This window comes from Haliotis cracherodii, unplaced genomic scaffold (genome assembly GCF_022045235.1).
Source record: "Haliotis cracherodii isolate W230 unplaced genomic scaffold, xgHalCrac1.p SCAF_9, whole genome shotgun sequence".
Taxonomy (NCBI): domain Eukaryota; kingdom Metazoa; phylum Mollusca; class Gastropoda; order Lepetellida; family Haliotidae; genus Haliotis; species Haliotis cracherodii.
The window spans coordinates 1,991,277-2,015,695 of NW_027266343.1; the positions used below are offsets into that span (position 1 = coordinate 1,991,277).

Here is a 24,419-nt window from a genome sequence, read left to right on the forward strand (position 1 = left end):
AAAGTGCCGTAAAGCTTGAGAAAGCTGCTTTCTGATTGGCTAATCTTCACTTCATGTTAGTCATATCATTGGTCGGTAAAGGTTCACGAAAAGTAGTTCCGACATGACCCAATATTGAGATGCTCTCAGATCATTGTTTAGCGGTAGCGAGAACTAAGATCTTATATCAATGAAACTTCATTTTAACAATGGAAGTATTCAGTTCATATCAACCTCTAAGCAGGTCCAGATCCATCCCTGAGATTCTTTCATTTTAATGGAATTGTTCACTTACCGTGCCTGACTCCTCTGTGTCCTCATCCGAATCATTGTTCTCCTCGTGACACCACACGTCTCTCATGGAGCTGTCCGGCACAAACAAATCAGACAGGAGATAGTTGGCTGATGTGCAGACCTGGGAACAAGGCATTCAAGTATTGGAAGAATCACCTTCAAAATCTGACACCACACATCTATCATCACCACCACATAACAATGCCTCACAAAGAAGCCTTTTAACAAAGGTTCTTGTGGTATGTTTTGTTTGTTTATTGTTTTACTCATCAATATAACATTTTGAGTATAGGCCCTAGTGCACACTTTTTTCCCCCAAAAACCACAGCTGTGTACAAGGGGGTGCACGCCATGTTGAGTTTTGATGGGTTTATTCCCCAACGCAAAGACACTACTGTGAGCACATAACACTGGAAATACCATGTCAAAGAATCCATACTAAAGTACGCAAATTAATCATGTAATTCTACTGTCTGGTTATAAAAAGTGTTCATTGTATATCTGGACTTATGTTTTTAACTTATTTCATTAATGTTATTCAAAATTTCTTTTGATATTGTTTTAATTAATTTCAGCGAAATTCTGTGTGAAGCGATCGGAAGATCGCTCAGCTCACGGTTATTAACAGCATCCATGGTCAGATTATCGCTGTTGACGCCTTGAAACGTATTTGAGTTGACAAGCTATAAGCTATATGCAGCAGTCTGCATGTAATCAAGTTTGGACCAAGCAATCTAGCGATTGACATAATGTGCATTGATCTACAACGTTTGTCTACGATGACATGCATCAACAAAGTCAGCGAGCATGAACACTCGATCCTGTTAGTCACCTCTTACGACAAGCATAGACGCCTGTTACGGCAAGCATGGGTTGCTGAAGACCAATTCTAACCCAGAATCTTCGCGGGGGTTGTGGGATGTATATTTGAATGTACAATCAGATAAGTAGGTCAAATGAAGGTCGCATTAAACGTGCATCATAAAACAATCAGCATCTCCACAATCAAGTCTGCATTCATTAAACATGATAATCACAGTCTGTGCCAAGAAGTCCTGAGTCTACAAGTTTGAATTTGGCTCTAAGCATCATTTTCAGAAACTTCTAGTGTTATGGTATGGGCTATTGTCAGCTGAACTTACTAGACCAAACAGAACTTATTGACTTGGGCTATGGACTAGTGGCAAAGGTCGAAGACTGCAATCATTGTTATCAGGTTTACATGTCGTCTGAATATTACATAAAACACACAAGCTCCTCACAGCGATAGCTTGTTCGCGGAGCTCTCTATACTATCGCTGACACCAGTCAAAACTCCCCACTGTGATAGGTGGCCCCAACCATGCTTGGAGTTGAACTCGCAACCGATTGACCATTATGTTTACAAACAAGTGACGACTGTCGTGATGCTGAATACACTTACCCCTGCTAAATTACTTTTCTTTGTTTGTCAATTTGAAGTCCTATTTCATTTAAACTATCATGTTAATGATATAGTAAGAATGTATGGGAGAAGTTGGTTGATTTTTCGATTGTCTGCAATCTCAAACCAATCTGATAATTAAAAGAACAAAGTAAATTCATCTGAAAAACATATTCAGTCGTAAACCTTTTCAAAATGAAGTATGATGGCATTTCAAAAGACATAAACAAAATTATAAACATTACTACATTTGGGGTTTGAGGGCAAATTTCAAGATTCTTGTAATGGCCGCGCCCACACTGGTAACGAAGGTGTCACGCGCTAGGAAGGAGCCTGATAAAACACAGTGACAAGGGGCATAATTCATCTAATCTTAATCATTTTCTGTCCTAAACATGGTCAATTTGTCTGAAGTAGGCATACAGAAATATACTCTTATTCAAATGAGCTGTTACTTGCTAGGTTTACAGTATAAATTATGCTAGACTCGTGCTTCAAAACTCAAGTCAAGATAGGCTATACACTGACACCATGTTCAAAGCACATAACTCGATTAACAAACATACTTATTTATTCAAATGTAATGGTTTCTAACTCCTGGATAACACATATAGGATGACCTCTGGTCTGTATGAAAAACTGAATTCCTACCAACATGAAATAAAGCCAATTTTTAATTGTTTTGTGTGATTCTTTCCACCTATCCCAAATTAATGTCCCGCTTAAAACTAAGAAAACAGCCTAACATATATAATCAGATGATCAAGTTTTGGGAAAAAATGAACCAATTTCCTGATGAAATATTGGAAAATATCCATTAATAACTCACAAGGGGAACATGCTTATTGTGGAATTGGCACGGATCTAAACAGACAACTTGACAGATGTATTCTTAACCAAATGCAGTCTCCTATTTTTCAACTTTTAATTTACTTCCTGTGATGCTGAGAACGGAGAAACAAACAACCTACATATCTTCCTTACCTGTGAATGTTGTTCTTCATTCAGCAGCAGCAGACAATTTTCCAGGAGGGTTCGGATGGTGGCAGTTTTCATCTTGCCGCCAGTTTGTCGCAGGTTGCGTGCAACTCGGTACAGCAGGATGCCGACAGGGACAACGAATGGGTTGGTGTCTTCCTTGATCTCATCTCCGCATAGAATAGTCAGGTCGTACAACTTCACTACATCATCGTCCACATCTGTCAAACCAATAAACACGGTGAAACACAGACTAGTCTGGCATCACTGTAGCTGCAGTTACAGTTTCCACTCATTCCACTATCATCATCATCATCATCATTCAATATCAGGCCTCAGTCTATGGACATTCCAATCATCATCACCATCATTCAATATCAGGCCTCAGTCTATGGAACATCCAATCATCATCATCATCATCCTCCTCACTATTGTCATCATCATTCAATATCAGGCCTCAGTCTATGGAACATCCAGTCATCATCATCATCATCATCATCATCATCATCATCCTCACTATCATCATCATCATCATCATTCAATATCAGGCCTCAGTCTATGGAACATCCAGTCATCATCATCATCCTCACTATCATCATCATCATCATAATCATCATCATTCAATATCAGGCCTCAGTCTATGGAAAATCGAGTAAGAAAAGTTGGGGCTGCAGGATTTCCAGTCTACTTCTACATCATATACTACCAAATATGGATCAAATCAGGGGGAAAAGCAGATTGTGGTTTCTAGGCAGCTGCCATCTTGGTTATTTTTTCCAAGCCCTGTTCTGGCCTGATCTGGAATCATTATTCAAACATTAATTGAGACTCATTTTGGAAAAAAAGATGGCAGCTAGCACAAATAATATCTGTTTTGGGTTTCTATTTGAATCTACTTTGAGGTTAGGGATTTACAAATCCTTAATAAAAAAATACTTGGCTATACAGGAACTCAATACGGATCACAACAAATCAAGCTCTGTACTGGGGAGAACGTTGCTTGTTCCTAACATGAGAGGACAGTGTTTTTAACTGAACCTTTGTATTATACAAATAATGCAGCGTGGCCTCGTTTTGGTCAGACAACCTCAGGGGTTGGGACCTTAGGTCTTGCTCTTGTTTTTGCATATTGTAATTATTCATTTTGTTATACCGAAATTCACTTTGAAGTTTATGAAGTCTTTAAACCATCCTCTGTTTCAATGCAATAACTTAGCTGCAAACCATGAAATGTGACGCCATCTTGTTTTCAAGCAGACAAGTCAATATGCATCACGGGACAGGTCAATACTGATCATGTGATGAGTTAATATTTGAGGTCAGAGTCAGTCCCATGATTTGGGGGTCAACATTGAAATGCATTATTTCGTCACGAGGTACAGATTAACAGATGGAATTGCAAGATTATCAATAGAGGAATAACAACATAGAATGAGTGAGTGAGTGAGTGAGTTGAGTTTAACACCGCAGTATTACAGTTATATCGTGGCGTGTCAGCTTAATGTGGGAGGAAAGCCAGAAGTGATGCAGGTCTCAGACATTTACCACTTCGGTGAAACCCACAAGCACTGGTATGGTGCTGACAAACCTAGAAACATAATTGGGGTGAACCGGGATTCGAACCCACAATCATAGGTTTCTGGCGTGTCCAAGGGACGCAACTCTGCATAGCAAATCATGCGCCTTAGACGACTGGGCCACCCGTGCCCCAAACATAGAATGAAATATGACACACCAGATAATCGAGGCTGTCAATCCCTGTGCTTGTCAACTTACTTTTATACAGCCAGTAAGTGTGGCCCTCTTTGGTGGCATTAGATTTCAGAAAGGACAGCAGATTCCTGGCAATGCCGGTCACCAACAGGGGGTCAAACTTGCAGTCCTCCAGCAAGGGGATGTCCTCTGTCTTAATCAGCTCATATTTCTACACAGGAATAAACACGTTCAGGATTGCATGCAGCCAGCATGGGACAGTAGCTGTTTACGAACATATGATGCTCTCTCCATAATAATGTCCTACTACATCCGGGTTTTGCATCTATTTATTCCAAGTTATCTGGATACCGACATCAGTTCAATCTTGTCATCATGACATTACATCATCATCATCATCATCATCATAATAATAATGCTGCACCAGATTCCATTCAGCAAGTGAATGCACAAAGCGCGAAACAATTATTACTCCGGTCGATGGACCAGTATGGATCGGATGTCGTTTTATTCTCAGCTCCCTGGGAAGCACAAGAAGGTTAACAGCCACGTTAGTGACGTTACCATCAGATCCTACTGGGTACTGATTCAATACTGGGGGGACAGAGGCACTTGCCTATGCAGACACCACATGTGACATGTGTTTCAGTGTGGGGCATGACCGAAGGCCAAGAAACTCTCAGGCGTCAAGCTGCCGAACACGGGCAACCATCCACCTACTCTCTGCGAGTTATGTTGATGTGATTTGTGGTCACATGCCAATTTATCAGTATTTCAACTATATCACTGCATGTCAGATTAACTGTGGAAAGAAGCATGGAGTGGTGCAGGTCATGATACCACTCTGGTGAAACTTGCTATCCTGGCACGACTAAGGGAAGCAACTCAAAGATTAAACCTGACTCATATAAACCTCTTTTAAAAAAACCAACATATATTATGAGCAGGCCATAGAAATGACTTCAGACATAGCCAACAAAAACACTGATATTTTTGGCAATAATAAATCTATTTCCAATCCAACATCACCTGCACGATTCCGTTGAGATGGAAGCACATGGCAACCTCCGGCACATTGCACATGAGGTTGTCCAGCCAGCAGTCAAGCCCAGTCAGCACATTGATGGGCGTGGCCGAGTCCCTGCACATAACAGACATTTCCGTCAACAAAGGAAGAAACAAGTAGAAACATCGGATAATCATGCCTGTTTGTCAGAGTATGAGAGTTGGGTCTAACACTGCTTTGATTGTTCATTGTTTTCATGCATAACACCGCTCTCAGCAATATTCCACCAATGTGATGGCAGCCTGTTTAAAATCAAGTGATTGATATTGTGAGCAACGATTCAAGCCGTCGGGGTATTATGACACGCTATCAACCAATCACCTAGCCTGAAAATCCGATCAATTTGGTCTACGCTTACATGGGTTGCAGGTGATCTGTTCCAGCCCCGACTCCCCAGAGGGAACATCACTTGGAACACTATCTCAGTCAGAGATCCAGATACGCATAAAAAATGCAGAAATACGCACTAAAATAAAATCCATGCGTATCAAATACGCAACGAACATTACAGATACGCTACAAAAATAAAACTTGTGCGTATCATCAAAATTTTGTTAAGTAACCCTGCATATTTGATTAGCAAATCAGCAACTTATTTTGAAATTATAAACGGACATTCCATCAACCTTGCAAAACTCCACAATGACAGTTACATCATGATCATTTGCCATCACACTTTCTTGTGGAAGTATCGTGGTATTTTTGAGTCCTATAAAGCTCTCGAACCCACACGACACCAGTTTGCAGGGACTAGATGAATAGTGTTTTTAAATATTTAACTTAAATACCCATATATTTATATATATATGGGTAACAGAAATTTGAATACCCAGATAGAATTACTGATACCCAATGATTATAAAATACATGGGTAAAATACCCACAACACCAAAAGCTTATCTCGAGCTCTGTCAGTTACATCAAATGTGCTATGTGGAGGGAAGGCTGAAGTGATGCAGGTCTCATAATTTTGGTGAAAACCACAAGCATGGGTAGGTGCTGACTAGATGCAAACTTCATTAACCAGTGTTAACCAAGGGGAACTTAGGGCAGTAACCAAAATAAAACTCATAAACTGCAACCTTGGTTATAATAATGGCCGCCAGGAGAAGGCGAAACACAACAGCCATGGCTATAACATACAACTTTCAGAGCTTTGTCTGCACCAATACTTTTCACATTAAGTCTTCCTAACATCCTTCTGTGTACTATGGCATAAGATCATCCTGAACAGGTCAATCTTTGATAATGGAATTTTATTTGAATACTCTTCTGCCTTGCATCAACAGGTAGTTTTGACAAGGCAATGTGGCCACACATCATTGGTGGATAGGACCTCAGCCTACAAGTGTAGCCAGATGGTTAAGTCCCCCCCTCCCTCCCCACCCACCACATGCAGCTGTTGGTTTGGCAGATGGTAGAATCACAATAACAGACACATCTGTTACACCTGACAGCATGTCATAGCATGTCATATCATAGCATGTCGGTCAGATATCACATCACAACACAATCCGTTCCAAACTGTTATGCAACAATTCAGGCAAACTTGAATATGGCATTATTTTTCATAAAAGGATAATTGAAATGTTGTCGCATGACTTTCATCTCTGGTCATATCACTTCAATGACGTTCCATTAAATAATGCTAGTGATTATAAACATTTATAAACCAACTGTGATGTTATCCTATTGTGTCTCCAAGCGTGTTAACTTTCTGTAAGCAGGGTCGTTACAATATTCCATGGATTTTATATATAATTATTATATCATATCATGAATTTGTACAGCGCACTTTTCAATTCATTACACCTGAAATGTGCTAAGAGCATGATAGTTCCTATTATTATGCAAGTCATCAGACAGATTGCACAGAATTTTCATTCTCAGCTCCCTAGGAGTATACAACCCACACAGCCTGTGAGGCACTAAAGTTAACAGTCACGTTACCATATTATCCTACTACTACGTACAGTGTTCCCGCTGGCTTTTGAAACTGCCAGTCCTTGTGGACTGGCAACTCTTAAAATTACCAGTCCCTCCTAATTTTTGCCAGTCCCAACTTTCAACAAATTAAAAAACGCATGAAAATTATTTGGTTTCAATTCTTTCAACTTTATGTTCAGTGCAAAGATGTCATCTCTGAAGTAACTTAGTTTGATCTATACCTCATTCACACTAACTTCAGTCACAATTTTCTCTTCTTTTTTTTAATATTAGAGACGAAGCTGCTATAAATGGATATTTATCCTAGAAATAGACAAGGAGAGACCCTGATGGTAACAAACATGCAGACTTTGTTTGAAAAAAAATACTTATATGAATATCACAGATGTTTTGTTCAACTAAAAAGACTTATAAGTTACTTTATTTGCTGGTCCACAGGGACTGGCAGTCACATGAATTACCGGTCCAAGCCTAAATTTACCGTTAAAAAACTGGTAATTACCGGTAAACGGGAACACTGGGTACCCGTTCACTGCTGGGTTAACAGAGGCATATTATGAACTAAGCCAATTGCCCAAGGTACCTGTAATCCAGGTAGAGAAAAGGTCTTCAGCAACCAATGCTTGTTGTAAGAGGCAACTAAGGGGATCGGTTGGTCAGACTCGCTGACTCGGTTGATGTATGTCACTGTATCCCAATTTGCTCATGATGGCAATGACTGGTCTGATCCAGACTGGATTATTTACAGACCCCCATCATATAGCTGGAATATTGCGGAGTGCGGCCTTAAACAAGAAACAAACAAACATGCCCCAGGAGAAGCCTCATGTTCTGCATCTGTTTCAGTGTGGGGCCGGACTGAAGCCCTAGGGGCCATGCTGCCGAACACGGTCACTCAGCAAGTCTACGAGTTTGAAACTTCTATTGACTTGTGTTGATATTTTATATATCAAAAGACACATGGTTTAAAGTTTTAAACATTTATCAACTCATTTTGACATATTTGACACATGTTATATCAAAATACAGGTCAGTGACAATCTCTATGTACAGGCCAGTCTGTATTAAACCTATGAGATAGGGCTGTACAATGACTGTGTATTTGTCATTGTTTGTAAGCAGTGTTCGAAATAAAATAATTGCCAGGCTGCCATCAGGACCCACCGACTCTAGAAGGTACAGGCCCTAACTCAACTCTTCAGGCCCTCATTGAAAAAACACCTGCAGCTTATTGTGAGCAAATAAATACACACATAAACTTACTGCAGGCCATAATGACACATACAACTTGGAAACTACGGACCGACATGAGATCTACCTGCCACGGTCCTACTGGCTGGCGTTTATATGAAATACTGTTTAGTAACTATTGCCGGAATGCCAACATATACAGACAAGATTACATCATAAGTTCATATTCGGGTTCTTAACCAATCACAAGCTAGTATATTAATGTAAGGTGAGATAATTACAAATATATATCTTTCAACTTTGTCATTGATGGTCACTGACACAGGTTTGGATAAATGAGTGAGTATGTTTTTACGCCGCTTTCAGCAATATTGCAGCAACATCACGGCAGAAATGGGCTTCACACATTGTATCCATGTCAGGAATTGAACCCGGGTCTTCGGCGTGATGAGCGAGCGCTTTAACCACTAGGCTACCCGACCGCTCCAGGTTTGGATCAAGTGAACGTGCTGTAAGCAGCATAGTGTCCCTAGGGAAGGCAAGATTCAAACTATTGAATCACCCATGAAATTAAAACATAAGCAAATAGTTTATTCAAAAGATCCAAGTCTTGTTTGTTTGTTCTCTCACCTGAGTTTGAGACTGACACAGGGATGAGTGCCACCCCCGAAGATGGGCAGATCGGTCCCAATAAGCATGTGGATATCCTCGAATGTCCAGTACACCTCTCGGTGGTAGCCACTCCCCTCTGGCTGAGACACACAATACACAGCTCAGTACACAGAGTACACACATGTATACACCAGGGCGAGCTAGCAATATAATTCACAGAGATCGATAATCGCTAACTTAATATCGATAAAATATCGTTAAATATCAGAAAGGTAACTTTGAGCAAATATACCAAAAATTCCAAAAGAAATCAACTTATTTCATGCCACTGGTGAGTGGTGACATTTATACACAGATCACTTTGTGGACATTTAAGAAATATCAAACACAATGCTTTCCGTCTTTGGCAATTGACATGACTTACTATATCATTTCTGTTTGGTAAATCTAAACTTCTTTCATCACAATAGTTTATGTCAGTTATTATCAATGACACAATTATCATATTGATAATCGTTAATATTTCTTCCCATCACCGATAATTACGATTATTGATCCTAATTTCCAGCCTGGTACACACATCATTGTGGCAAACCCTGCATACATTATACATGCAACATAGTGTAAGCCATTCAAATCAAGTACAAACACATGCTTGTTTAGGCCATGTGAAGAGCCTCATCACAATAGCTCACCTGAATATGTACAGTACAGAATGTCAACAAAGACAAAAAAATAAAGTTGCTGACAGAATGGCCAACATTGATAACCAAATATTTTCAGCATAAAATATGAAGACTACCTGATAGAATTGAAACAAGTAACTACATTTCATAAATGCTTCTTAATGTGCAATTTTCAGCCAGGTGAGCTAAAATAATAATTTGTCTCATGAGGAACATTTATTCTAAAAGGAGGTTGCCAGGCTTTTGTTATTTTCCGCACTTGACAAAAAAATAATAACACAAACTTAGGCCACACAATATCTTACACTTGATTTACAGATTTTTTTACAGAATAATACCTGTCAGAGGGCAGGAAAAAGAATTATGAAGCTATTTAATTTTGTTAAGTTTTCTGCGATCAGCACTATATTTCCTTACTTTATTTGTTCCCACAAAACAACTGAAGACATAATATCCTCAACTGTATTTAGCAGAGTATTTAGATAACTTTTTGAAGTTCAAAACAAATCTCAAATTGTCTTCTTTTCTCCATCAGAATTTTTCAAAAGAAAATTGAGAACCCAGAAATAAAAAGAATGGTAAAAGAAACACTCTTCCATACACATACCTTGGGGAGAGGATCAGGTATGACTGCTTGCTCTTCTGTGCTTGGCGCCGTTTTCTTGGTGACAGAGCTGGCATTGGGTATTGACACACTCTGATTCTGTGGGATGAGTTCGTTGACCGACACACCCGACACAGGGTTATCTTCACAGGCACTGGCTGACAAACTGTAACCAAGGCAACAGAGAGTATGACCACTCTTGTCTCACCTCATGTCAGTACCATGGTACAGAAGTTCACCTTGACTCAGTGATACAACATTGAAGGTGAGTCTGAATGACGTTTTGAACAGTATTTCAGTAATATATCACGGCATGTCAGTTTAATGTGGGAAGAAAGTCCTAAATGATGCAGGTCTCAAATGTTTACTAATTAGTGAAACTGACAATCTTGGGTCTGGTGCTGACAAACATTGAAACATAATCGGAGCGAACTGAGATTCGAACCCACAGTCTTAGTAAAATCTAAATATTTATTTTACATTTGTGTACTTATCCTGCAATACTCCTTGATGCATTTACTTTTTTCCTTTGACAGAAAAACAAACTTGTGTCAGGTCCAGCTGAAGAACGAGTTGTTCCAATCAGTTGTGAGGAAGACCCCATCACACAGCGCCCACATGACCACGGAAGTGATGACGTCCTGTTTTCACATTACTGCTTGATTGTAACATCTGAAGACATTGTGGGGAGGCAGCTCTGCGAGAGGTGGGCAACGAAGTAATGCAGGATGAGTATACAAATGGTAAAAAAAATGTAGATTTTAATGAAGTTTGTAACATTTCCTGCATTACTCCTTAGTTAATCTGAATTTGACATGATCCTTAGAAAACACTTGATGACGTCCAGGAAGTGGTCCATTGCACTCCTTGCAACCATGTGTATGAACACTTCTTGACTCAGGGAAGGCCAGCTCTGGACAGCTGGAGATTTTACTGGCATTTGGGATTGGTGACCTGCTTGGCGAGGGCCAAAGGGCCAAAGGGCCAAATCTGTGTTCACCTTTGACGTCTTCCAACGCCACATCCCTCAGGTAATGGCGTGCACAGACTGTGTCGGATCTCAAAAACATCCTTCCACGATGGACCTAATGGAGCAATTGATGTAAAGAGCCATCATAGATGGCGACTGTCTGGATCTCATGAGGATTGTTGGCCCTGGGAGGATCGAGACCAGTGGATTTAGAAGCCTAAAGGATGATGGCACTTAACCATAGGCATATGGTGTTGCAGCTTCTGACTTCTGAACGTCATGGCTGTCCTGGAGATGTGAATGTCTTAGAGTGGCAGATAAAAACATTCCGTGCACGAACTAGGCATCTTCATGAGGATAGTGGAGGACCTATCGGGCTGTCCTGGAAGTTGATTCTTGGCAATGAAGTCCCAGCAAAGCCCAAGGTGAATGGCTCACTGCGCCCTGCCCTCAAATGAAACCCGGGGGATGTCGAGTGCGTGCAACTCGCTGACCTGTGCTGCCATAGCTAGTGCCAAGAGGAAAGGCATCTTCTTGGTGAGGTTAAAAAAAGAAGCTGAATGGAGAGGCTCAAACAGAGGTCCACGCAGAAACCTGAGAACCATGATCTCACGCTGGCTGTCTGAAGTTGGCCTTCTGATCTTCTAGGCAGAAGGAGTGCAGCAAGGCCTGCAGATCTGGAGCCTTGGCCATTTTACAATGCTCTGGAACTGCCAACAGGAAGTGATAGTGCTGCTCTTGAGGTGTAGCTTGCTGCACAGGAACAGAAGGAATCTGCCAAGAATCGAGGGGACTTTGAAGTGAGGTCCCAATGTTTGTCCTTGTAAAATGATTTAAAGGAATGTCAATTGTCATCATAGAGTCCCTGCATAGAGGGTCTGTGCACCATGGCTATGGGTGCACCATGGCTTGCTGAGTAGCCCCTATCGCCCAATGCTCTTTTGCAATGAATCTAGCTTGCAGATATAATCTGATTGCGAGCGGTGGGGCAACATTCTGTGTGGGGGGATCAGGAGATTTGGCTACCCAGGTAGTTCCAGTGGATAATTTTTGATAAGGTCAGTGAGGTCCACACTCTCGCTGGCAACCAGGGTGCGACCAAAATCAGAGCAAAGCTTTTGGTTATTCTGATCTTCTGTATCAGAAGTACAGGATCGGAAAAGTGTATGCTCTTAGTCCTTCCAAAGGGAGGCTGACAGCGTCTATAACCCATGCCTGCAGATTTGGAACCAGAGAGATATACATCCAAATCTGGAAGTTTTGGCTGTTGGTAAACAGGATGATGTTTGGTTGCTCGAGACGCTGGCAGATCAGACTGAAGACTTTGGGGTGAAGTATATACTCCATGGGAGCCACCTTGTCTGGCTGGGATAGAGCATCTGCCAGATGTTCTTACACCCTGGGATGTGCTGGACCAGAAAATTGCAGGTCCAGATGATCCAACAGATGAAAGAACTGTAACGTCAGCAGCAGCAGAAAGTGGGAATGAGTCGTCTGCCAGTGGGTTATCGCTAGAATGAGCTCCTCCAGCTCCAGGTTGTTGATATGCCATGTACTCTGTACGTTGGACCACAGCCTTGAAGCCATCTGGTTCTCCAAGTGAGCGCCCCAACCCTCTAGAGAGGCGTCTGCACCCACAGATCCTGACGTCTGATGAAAAGCACCAGGAACTGTGGGATGGGCCACATGCAAAGTATGAGAGGCTCTTGAAGAGATGGAGGAGGCACCTGGTAAATCCCGGAACTGCTGATTCAAGGGTGATACAGTGCTCCGAGGAGGAGGAGGAACTACATCCATCCCGATGTTGACTGGTGGGACATAACATCAGGGGTCCCTGGAGTCTCCTGTAGTCGTGGGAGTCTGACATCATCCTACAGTGTCGCAAGGTCTGCTGTGCGAGACACTTTCTGGATACCTGGTGGGGAGAGGGGGACAAAATTGACACTTCTTTCCCATAGAACAGAAACCAGTGCAATCAAGCCAGCGTGGGTGGGGGTCCTTTAGTGACTCCTCACCACAGCAAAGGACACAGTGGGCAAGCATTAATCTGCAATTAAGCAGAAGCTGAGCAGATGAGGAAGACAAATCCCATATAAATCATAAACAATGAACAACCGAACAGGATGAACACTGGACAACTTTGTTGTACACAACTAGTCAGCCTGGTGTTAGCAGTAATGTGAAGATATGTGATGTCATCAGTTCCATGGTCACAAGGGCACTGTGATGATGGTGTCTACCTCACAACTGATTGGAACAAATTCTTCTTCAGCTGTACCTCACACTGCTTCATTTTTCTGTCACAAAAAGTAAATTAAGGAGTAATGCAGGATAAGTTAAGAAAGTTTCTGTCATGCCCAAAGAATGCACTCCTTCTTCTTCTTCTTCTTTAATTTTTTGTGCAACATTCTTAGCTCACCTGTGATAGAGAAACTTGGAGTACATGCTTCTGTTCTGAAGGGTGTTACGACTTTTGCTTTTCCTGGGCACACATTTCATCTGTAAAACCAGATCAGAAGATGTCAATATATCTAACTGTCCCCTTTTAAACTTAAGTGTGCCAACAGGAAGAATACTTTTAAGCCATCTTCAAATTTGGCGAATTTCATTTCACCATAAGCCAGAAAATAATATTCTAGGAAGTCTAATACCAGGAATTTTGAAACCTGATCTGTGTAGCTTGACAGACTTGTGAAAAGTTACTCTCTGCTTAATTGAGTTACTCTCTTGAGTTACTCTCTGCTTAATGGGATTAGGTACACACTTTGATTTGACCACAAAAGCAAACAAACAGTTTGGGCAGTTAAATATCCTTCATCACAGCCATAAAATTGTGTTGTGTCACATGATAGTCACAAACATGAACTTGTTCCTATATGGGTTTCTGCCACTGCTAGCCGAGGTCCCATTGAGACAGGAACCAAAATGTCTACTTATCAAGAATTCTGCTTCTACTCCTTTAATCACGTTAATTAATCTGTACTGATAACTGTTTAAAAGGGAACATGTAGCTAAATGAATACATCTTTTAGTGTGTATGTATCTTCATCAAACTAATCTTGTGTGTTGGAAAAAATATAAATAATATTTACCTTTCCTTCCATGTCTTTAGCAACACTTTCATAGAAGAAATGACGCAACCAGCTCCATTCTTCCTGTAAAAAAAATAAAAAATAATTAAGGACAGATCAAATTTTTGTTTGATAATTGACCCTGATACGATATATCGCACTACTTACTCTGTGATGTATTTCAGTCCCATTCTCCATGTTCCATGTGACCTGGATGAGGTAACTGCTTTGAACCAGATTATGTTTTAACATGCATGATTGGTTAACTTACACCCAGACATTAACAAATGTCTAATAATATGCAATCAGATTTAGCCAGTCCCTGTACGACCAAGATGACAGAGTCCTAATCCACAGAGCCACTGTAGCGCTACTAATACACTGGCTTCTCAAACAACCTTCGAAATTCACGCTAGTCTGCTCAACGAAGACAAATACATTGCACTGAGGACAAGTCAGAATCCAATGATGGTAGTTCTCAGTGACCAGTAGCACTTGGGGGCTAGTCTGCTCACCGAAGACAAATAAACTGCACTGAGGACAAGTAAAAATCCAATGATGGTAGTTCTCAGTGACCAGTAGCACTTGGGGGCTAGTCTGCTCACCAAGACAAACAAATGGGCGATCTTTTTGTTCCAAAGGGCAATAACTCTCCTTTTGAAATGATATAAGCGACGGTCCAACCTGTCGCTTCCGGTCTGGTTCCCGGATCAATGCACGCTGCGACAACTACTGACATGTAGAGACGGAGCCAAGCTAAAGAGTTATCCTGTTGCACCCTCGTTCCAAAACGGTCGTCTACAACTGAATATTTTTAACTTACACATATTTTGTAGTAATTATTAGTTGATAATATCTACATTTGTTGAGTCTTCAACTACAAGACGAATTGTCACTATGGAAGATAGCAGGAAAATCGTCATGAAAAACGGTATATTGCCACGGTATTTTCTACGTCAGAAAACAGCCAGGCATTCTGTCAGTCTGGGCTAACATACTGCATTGATGAAATAATGCAAACTCATTTTATTTATCAGCCTTTGTGTTATTTCCCACAAAAATTCAAGCATTCAAATCTCAACAAACACTACCATGGACTTCAATTTATTAAAATTAGTGATACGCCTACATTTGCAGCACACAGACATCTTTGACAGGCCTTTACCAATGATCTATATAGTAAGTATACATCCGTGCCTTTACAAATATTTTAAGAAGAAATAACGTTCAAAATAATAAAACAACTGATTTTAAATGTTACTTTTTATATCAAAATTAAAGTTGCACCTGAATATTTAAATTTATATTATTTTTTTAGAAATAGGCCAAATGAAATTCTACCATGCATCTTTTAAGCACTCAGTTACTCAGTTGCAATATACATACAACTCATCATACTTTGAAAAAAGAGATTTACCCATATTATTCTGCCCCTTATAACATGTGTCCCACCATTAAATGCTCTGAGTCATCACAGGTGTTAATTCAAAGATCCATTAATTCTTACAGAATTCTGATACTCATGCTCTTAAAATAGTAGTAAATCACAGAGATTTGTCCCAACAAACAACAAATCATACTGACTACCCCACAAAATGTGTATGATGCATAAATAGATGTAAATCATAGTTTTATCTTCTTGTTTTAGTAACTTTATATTTATTTTAATGTTGACAAATTCTTTCCCATACAAACCAACACACTATCCTGATGTATCTAAGTATCCTGATTTTCATTCAACAGTATTTCAAGACACCTGTAGTATAAAGTATATTTTGTTGATATTATTATCATATAGCAAATATGAATTTAGAAAGTTTATCATCAAATCTTCTGATGGTTAAATAAATGCAAATTGAACCCCACAATCATTCCATGTAGATAAATGGATTTATTTATGTGATTTGTTTTTTGTATATTGACTGAAAATTTTAGTCAATGTGCATATTGACTGATTCACTCAGGCAAGGTATATTTTTTCTTAAATTTTTATTCATTTATTATTGCATGAAAAATAGGACCGGATTTTAGACAGACTGGCTGAAATAAATATAGCCTGCTACATTTAATCTCCTCAATTTAATATGGATCTATTTTGATCTTATCAAGATCAAAGTAACTTATGCAAGAAAGTAAAAATGTTTTCACAATGAATTGAATGATTCTCCAAACATGTAAGAATACCAGAGTCCTTTTTTTATTTTACTTATCTTTATTAGCATAATATTCAGTTGAGAAACAGATGACTGCTGAAAAGTCATGCACATGTAATCAAATACTAGTAAACATGCACAAGTGTGCCAAGATATTAAATAAAATAATAAGAGTCATTGTGCAATGCAGATATCTTTTGGTGTGAAGAGAAAAAAAATAACATTGATAATTTGTTTATGTTGGAATTTGAAACATCAGTTTAGAACCAGGAAACATAAGAAGCAAGGCCTAATGAAGTTAAGAATCAGCTTTATCTGTGTTACAATCATATGCTTATTGTCAATGCAAACTGGATGTAGACACTGCAATGTTAATACAATCAACATTATAGAGATTGACAATTAGTATGAATATATTGTTTTATTTTATAAAAATTGTAGTTGGTACAAATACTCTTGAATATGTATTTTAACTAATATATAGGGTCCTCTGTGTCTGAAAAATATTTTTTTCTACTTTGTAAAATTAAAAAAAGGCCAAAATAATATATATCTTTCATTGATCATACTGGAATATAATCATGGTAGTATTTGGCAACAAACAGCTACCATTCATATATGTAAAATCCTTTTATACAACATGCACCAATTAACCCTTAATATCAAAACAGACTTCAGTGATTTCCATTCCTTTTGTTTTGAACATTGTATATGATATCTAGTTGATCACAGGGCCTGTTACTCTTACAATTTCTTGAGAACATTTCTCATTGCACTCTGTTATATATCTGACAAATACTTACATGTGTTGCTGTCAATATTCACAACACTGAGGCTACGGGCAACTTTACGTTGCATAAGACCTTCACATTTAGCGTACCGCATCGCCTTTTAAGGCTGTACATACTGAAATGCATGCATATGATGTAGCCTGCTCGGCGATACTACAACATAGATATAGGAACGTATACAAAATCTACTTTATTTTTAAAAGTGTGATATTCATATATCAAGGGCAACACTTTCAGCACTGATTGCAAAACGTCAACAAAGCGACCTGGGATGAACGATCAGCTGATTTCACCGCATCGCTTCGAACGCCTATCTAGTGGTTAACTATACAATATAATCAGTCGTGGTCATCCCTGATGTATAATTTATATCAAGGAACATTTATTTCCGGACATGGCAATAGATAAATAATTGTTAAGGCGAAAAGATATACTGTCCGCACACAAGCGTGACCGTTGCCGACAGAGGTGAAGGTTGTACTAGTTAACTGTCTATAGGCGTCATAGTAACATGTAGTGCTCGTATCGTGCATACCACATGCGCCGTCAGTTTAAGGTTGGACCGTCCGGGTCAGCGCACCTAGCGGGTTAGTGAAGGGAAGATAAATTGAAAAAGATCGCCCATTGCATTGAGGACAAGTAAGAATCCAATGATGGTAGTTCTCATTGACCAGTAGCACTTGGGGGCTAGTCTGCTCACCGAAGGCAAATAAACTGCACTGAGGACAAGTAAGCATCCAATGATGGTAGTTCTCATTGACCAGTAGCACTTGGGGGCTAGTCTGCTCACCGAAGGCAAATAAACTGCACTGAGGACAAGTAAGCATCCAATGATGGTAGTTCTCAGTGACCAGTAGCACTTGGGGGCTAGTCTTCTCCTCGAAGACAAATAAACTGCACTGAGGACAAGTAAGAATCCAATGATGGTAGTTCTCACTGACCAGTAGCACTTGGGGGCTAGTCTTCTCCTCGAAGACAAATAAACTGCACTGAGGACAAGTAAGAATCCAATGATGGTAGTTCTCAGTGACCAGTAGCACTTGGGGGCTAGTCTTCTCGCCAAAGACAAATAAACTGCACTGAGGACAAGTAAGAATCCAATGATGGTAGTTCTCACTGACCAGTAGCACTTGGGGGCTAGTCTGCTCGCCAAAGACATATAAACTGCACTGAGGACAAGTAAGAATCCAATGATGGTAGTTCTCAGTGACCAGTAGCACTTGGGGGCTAGTCTGCTCATCGAAGACAAATAAACTGCACTGAGGACAAGTAAGAATCCAATGATGGTAGTTCTCACTGACCAGTAGCACTTGGGGGCTATAATCATACATATCACCTTATTCAGGGTTTGAAATGATTTGAAAGCCCAACAAGACAGTCAGGCAGGTGACCAATAAGTGTTAACTGCCCATCTTCAAACTTTCCTGCCTGCCTGAGACATCATAAATATTGACCAAATGCAGAAACTGAGCGACAAATCACATCTGGATTCAGTTGAAATAAAGCAAATGGCTATAATAAAACTGAATACTTATGTTATCTTGAAATGATCTGGCAGACAGTTGGGTAGGCGGAGGAAAATGCCATGCAGCACGACAGTAAAGTTACCTGCCATGGGCAGGCTTTTAAGTTGGGCATATTGCATTAGGTTCCTGACAAGCTTGGCTAAACCAAGATGGGAAGTAAATCAGTAACCACCTCCTCTTCCAAACACAGGTTTTATTATGCTTCTCTTCCAAACACAGGTTTTATTATGCTTCTCTTCCAAACACAGGTTTTATTATGGTTCTCTTCCAAACCCAGGTTTTATTATGGTTCTCTTCCAAACCCAGGTTTTATTATGGTTCTCTTCCAAACCCAGGTTTTATTATGGTCCTCTTCCAAACCCAGGTTTTATAATGATTCTCTTCAAAACCCAGGTTTTATAATGGTTCTCTTCCAAACCCAGGTTTTATTATGGTCCTCTTCCAAACCCAGGTTTTATAATGATTCTCTCCCAAACCCAGATTTTATTATGGTTCTCTTCCAAACCCAGATTTTATAATGGTTCTCTTCCAAACCCAGGTTTTATAATGGTTCTCTTCTAAACCCAGGTTTTATAATGCTCCTCTTCCAAACCCAGGTTTTATTATGCTTCTCTTCCAAACCCAGGTTTTACAATGGTTCTCTTCCAAACCCAGGTTTTACAATGGTTCTCTTCCAAACCCAGGTTTTATTATGCTTCTCTTCCAAACCCAGGTTTTATTATGGTTCTCTTCCAAACCCAGGTTTTATTATGGTCCTCTTCCAAACCCAGGTTTTATAATGATTCTCTTCAAAACCCAGGTTTTATAATGGTTCTCTTCCAAACCCAGGTTTTATTATGGTCCTCTTCCAAACCCAGGTTTTATAATGATTCTCTTCCAAAACCAGATTTTATTATGGTTCTCTTCCAAACCCAGATTTTATAATGGTTCTCTTCCAAACCCAGGTTTTATAATGGTTCTCTTCTAAACCCAGGTTTTATAATGCTCCTCTTCCAAACCCAGGTTTTATTATGCTTCTCTTCCAAAACCAGGTTTTACAATGGTTCTCTTCCAAACCCAGGTTTTACAATGGTTCTCTTCCAAACCCAGGTTTTATTATGCTTCTCTTCCAAACCCAGGTTTTATTATGGTTCTCTTCCAAACCCAGGTTTTATTATGCTTCTCTTCCAAACCCAGGTTTTATAATCAGGGATGTGAGCAGGTTTTCCCGAAAAAAGAGGAAAAATCTAGGGGGTCTGGGGGCATGCCATCGAGGAGATGTGTTTTATTCTCAACTTCTGAATCAGTTCTCGATGCTTCAACTTTGATACAAACGGGAACTGAATAAAAAGTAGTAAACATGGTAAACAATAATCTCAGGAATGTGTCCTCTGGAAAACATTTCTAAGACTGACAAGCCTTGTCATTCTCACCTGTTCTTTCCTGAGCAAGTGTTTGTGTATGTCGAACTCGTCCAGGAGCAGAGTGTTGCTGATGCGGTGCACCATCATGCTGATGTGGGACGACTTGCAGAACGGGATCTTGAGTAGCTTCTTGATGTTCTGTGGACCAAAAGTGACATGGGTCATGACATGAGGCATACAGCAGAACAGTGACAAGAGGCACAGTGCAGAACAGTGATATGATCATTAGAGCAGAACAGTGACATGAGGCATAGAGGAGAACAGTGACATGAGGCATACAGCAGAACTGTGACATGAGGCATACAACAGAACTGTGACATGAGGCATAGAGGAGAACAGTGACATGAGGCATACAACAGAACAGTGACATGAGGCACACAGCAGAACAGTGACATGAGGCATAGAGCAGAACAGTGACATGAGGCATACAACAGAACAGTGACATGAGGCATATAGCAGAACAGTGACATGAGGCATACAACAGAACAGTGATATGATCCATAGATCAGAACAGTGACATGATCCATAGAGCAGAACAGTGCCATGAGGCACAGTGCAGAACAGTGATATGATGGATAGAGCAGAACAGTAATTTTTGTAAAGTTCTTATTTTCCTGAATTCTTAGATTCTATTAACATTGTAATTACGGGGTACACCCATCAGAATGGTCTTGTGAAACTATTCAACTCCAAAGTCAGCTTTGACACAAGAGATGAAAGCAGGTGCAATGTCACATCCTTCCTGGCACCTATTCAACAGCCAGGGAAAGCATTTCCCCTTGTAGGGATTCCGGGTAACACAAGGCTTCATGCGACTTAAAGGATCAGGTGGTCACACTTGGTTGATTGTATTGCTCATAATATCAGTTACTGGATTGTTTGGTAAAAACTTGAATATTTTCAGCCCGCCACCATTTAGCTGGAATATTGCTGAGTGAGGCATGAAAAACAAAACAAACAAACAAACAAAATGAATGCATGATTACCTACCTCAGCGTCAGTGACGACATCAACTTCTCCAGTCAGGTCAGGGAAGTTGTTGGCCATGTTGAAACTGTGCCAACATTCATAGATATAGATAATCTTTTAAACATACCATCATAGGCACTTTGGCCGGAGATGAGATTTAACAGGGAGTTGATACATGACTTATAGACTCCCTGAGTTAAGTAGGTGAAATATATCTATCTAAATATTCACAGTATAGTCAATACAAATCAGATAACAGCAGCTTGACTATTACTACCAACTGCACAGAGTCATGTTCTGATGTAGGGGTCAGCTGCCCAAACTTAATTCAGACAAAGGCTGGTTGGCAACCGAAGCATGAGATTGTGGATACGGTGCAGGCTGACGATACTTGTGTTGCACATGTCATGCATGTGGCACGTGACAGCCTGACCGTGATTCGCTCCTTGGGGATAAATGGACAATGCTGTCTGTTCATCGGGACTTCACCCTCGGACAGCAGACAGTCAGGTTGGTCACTGGCACCTCCAAGATGTCGCCTGGCCATTACTGTCCTCTTATCATTATCATGACTATGTAGCTGTATTTGTCAAATCACGAAATCCACAAAGTGTCTTGGACCCAAATATAGCTTGTGTTTGAAGGACAGATATCCCAAAGCAGTTTAGGGTTTAATACCGGGATAATACCAAAAAAAACTGTACAGGGAGGTCTTACAGTCTTACAAGTTAACACAGAGTCAACTCCTGATAGAGCATATACTGTATTCGATGTAATAAGCGCCCACGGCGAAGTTTGCAAATATATTGGCCCGTGAACAATCCCAATTCTACCATGAATTTGGAATTTACTCGATTCTGATTGGTCAATCAGAGGCTATTAAATCACAATAAACCCCCTCTGATTGAAACAGCTGGTTTGACGGCTGCATCACCGCGGAAGCTTATATTCATAGAATAGTACTATTTTCAGTCATTGTCGGTAGGCATATGTAAATAATTATATCTACAATTACAGGTTACAAAATGCACAGATGCGGTTACTACAATATTCAAAGGATGTGTGGCAATACTTTTCGTGCAGAAAAACACGACAGAAATCAACAAAGGGAATGTATTTACGTTTTGGAGACAACAGAGAGCTTGGAATTTTGGCGCTTTTCTATATACGACTGTGACGTCATCTTTTGCGTCACGATGAGCGATATGATGTCATATTAGTGACGTGCGATGTAGAGCGAAAGCCTTGCAAAGCTTGCTTTGTTTTCTTTAGGGATGCCCACCTCATGTTAGCTAACCAAGTTGCCGTGCTTATATGCTTTCAATGCCTGTCATTAAGGCTGCAACGATACAGGAAGGTCACGATACGATACGCATCTCGATATTCTGGTCACGATACGATACGTATCTCGCAATGCGATACGCAATGATAAAAAAAACAAGACTTAAAGCATGTCAAGATTGAACCTTTCATGATTTTGGAACAGTCAAAATTATTTTATAATAACAAGACTACTGAAGTTGGAACTTTCTCTAACTTTCCTTAAAAACAATTCAAAGTTCAAACACCAGAAAATAATTAATGTACTCCACCGGTGATACAACTTCAAAGAATTTTATCAGGAATAATATATTCCAATATCGTGTTACCTTAGTTGCAGCTTTATATATATATCAAATTATAAGAACCACAAGTGTAGCATTTTGGTACTGGTGATTGCTGTTGCAGGATTTTTTTACGTATGGAACAATTTGATAAGTCACCCTAGGGACTTCCCGTGCTACATGTATTTCGATTGCAAAAACGTTATGTTGACATATCTTCGCCAAATTGCCACACACATGACTTTTAAGGAGTCAAAGTATGGCATTTTTAATATATGTATCCATTCTCTAGCAACTAAAGTTCGTTTCAATACGTCAAAAGCGGTAATCTGACCGTGATTGCAGTATCTCTTCACACACGATTTCACATAACTTAATGAAAACAATATTAAATGAAATTTTGAATAAAATTAATAAAATATATTACAAACACAAGTCCAGATATATAATGAACACGTTTTAATAACAAGATAGTATAGTAATGGTATTTAATTGCGTACTTCAGTTCGGATTTGCTGACAGGTATTTCCGGTGTTATGTGCTTGCGGGGATCAGCTGATAATGTTTTTTGAGATGGGGAAAAACATGTCGGTGTAAAACCTGAGCTTATTAAAAATGTAAGTACGTTTTGGGGAGCCATGCGTTACCGCGCGCTATAACCAAGTTAGCGGTTTATTGAAAGGCACAATAGCGAGGAAACGCTTTACTTGAGATTTGCGTTCCGTATCGTGGCGTATCGATAAATGGGCCCACGTGTATCGTATATCGTATCGTGGGTCAAGTATCGTGATGCATCGGAATATCGGTGTATCGTTTCACCCTTACCTGTCATATGTTCAAGTGAAGTATTACGGTGTAAACAAACTGCTTGAGTATATACAGCTCCATATTTTGTTCGATGATTCCGTAATTCATAGATAACCCACTCAAAACACTGAACTCAACCCATGCCGCTTCACTCAGTATATTTGCTCATACCAAAGAGTTCACGTTTTATTACGGCGCGTTCGGTTCCAAATTCAATTTAGCGGGGTTAAATCTGCAGGTAACCTAGCTCTACATTGAAAACACAGTATGTTTATCTCCTAATTAGCACCCCTTCCGATTGATCAATGTACACAAGACTTATTTATTCGCGTTTAATACGCACTCGTGTACTATATGCACCCTTACTTATGGGCAATTAAATTCTGGAAAAATATATCTGTCGGATATAAACATTTCAGGCTGTCAGCATAAACCACTAAATTAAATTTATCTTTCAATTCTGTTTTCTTCCACCAAAATAATATTCAAATAGGAACCCCCTATTTCTAATTTTGAGAGCGCCCTGGGCACTTATTACGTCGAATACGGTAAGTCGCCAAAGTAATTGTTCATGGTGAACTTGTGAATTCAGAACATTTTAGTTCATTAACATGGCAATTCAACACCAATGG

At 39.9% G+C, this 24,419-nt stretch overlaps 1 protein-coding gene across 2 annotated transcripts in view; it reads right to left on the reverse strand.

The window, feature by feature from the left end:
- LOC139451667 (erythroid differentiation-related factor 1-like) overlaps positions 1-24,419 on the reverse strand; it is a 78,268-nt gene that overhangs the window by 13,627 nt on the left and 40,222 nt on the right. For both annotated transcript variants that reach the window (XM_071232988.1, XM_071232989.1), the window contains exons 3-12: positions 21,398-21,461; positions 20,417-20,545; positions 14,556-14,618; positions 13,883-13,962; positions 10,497-10,659; positions 9,222-9,343; positions 5,417-5,528; positions 4,451-4,598; positions 2,681-2,895; positions 275-394 (exon numbers count right to left, since the gene is read on the reverse strand). In XM_071232988.1, coding sequence (XP_071089089.1) covers positions 275-394; positions 2,681-2,895; positions 4,451-4,598; positions 5,417-5,528; positions 9,222-9,343; positions 10,497-10,659; positions 13,883-13,962; positions 14,556-14,618; positions 20,417-20,545; positions 21,398-21,461 — 1,216 coding nt within the window. The remainder of the gene's footprint in view (positions 1-274; positions 395-2,680; positions 2,896-4,450; positions 4,599-5,416; positions 5,529-9,221; positions 9,344-10,496; positions 10,660-13,882; positions 13,963-14,555; positions 14,619-20,416; positions 20,546-21,397; positions 21,462-24,419) is intronic.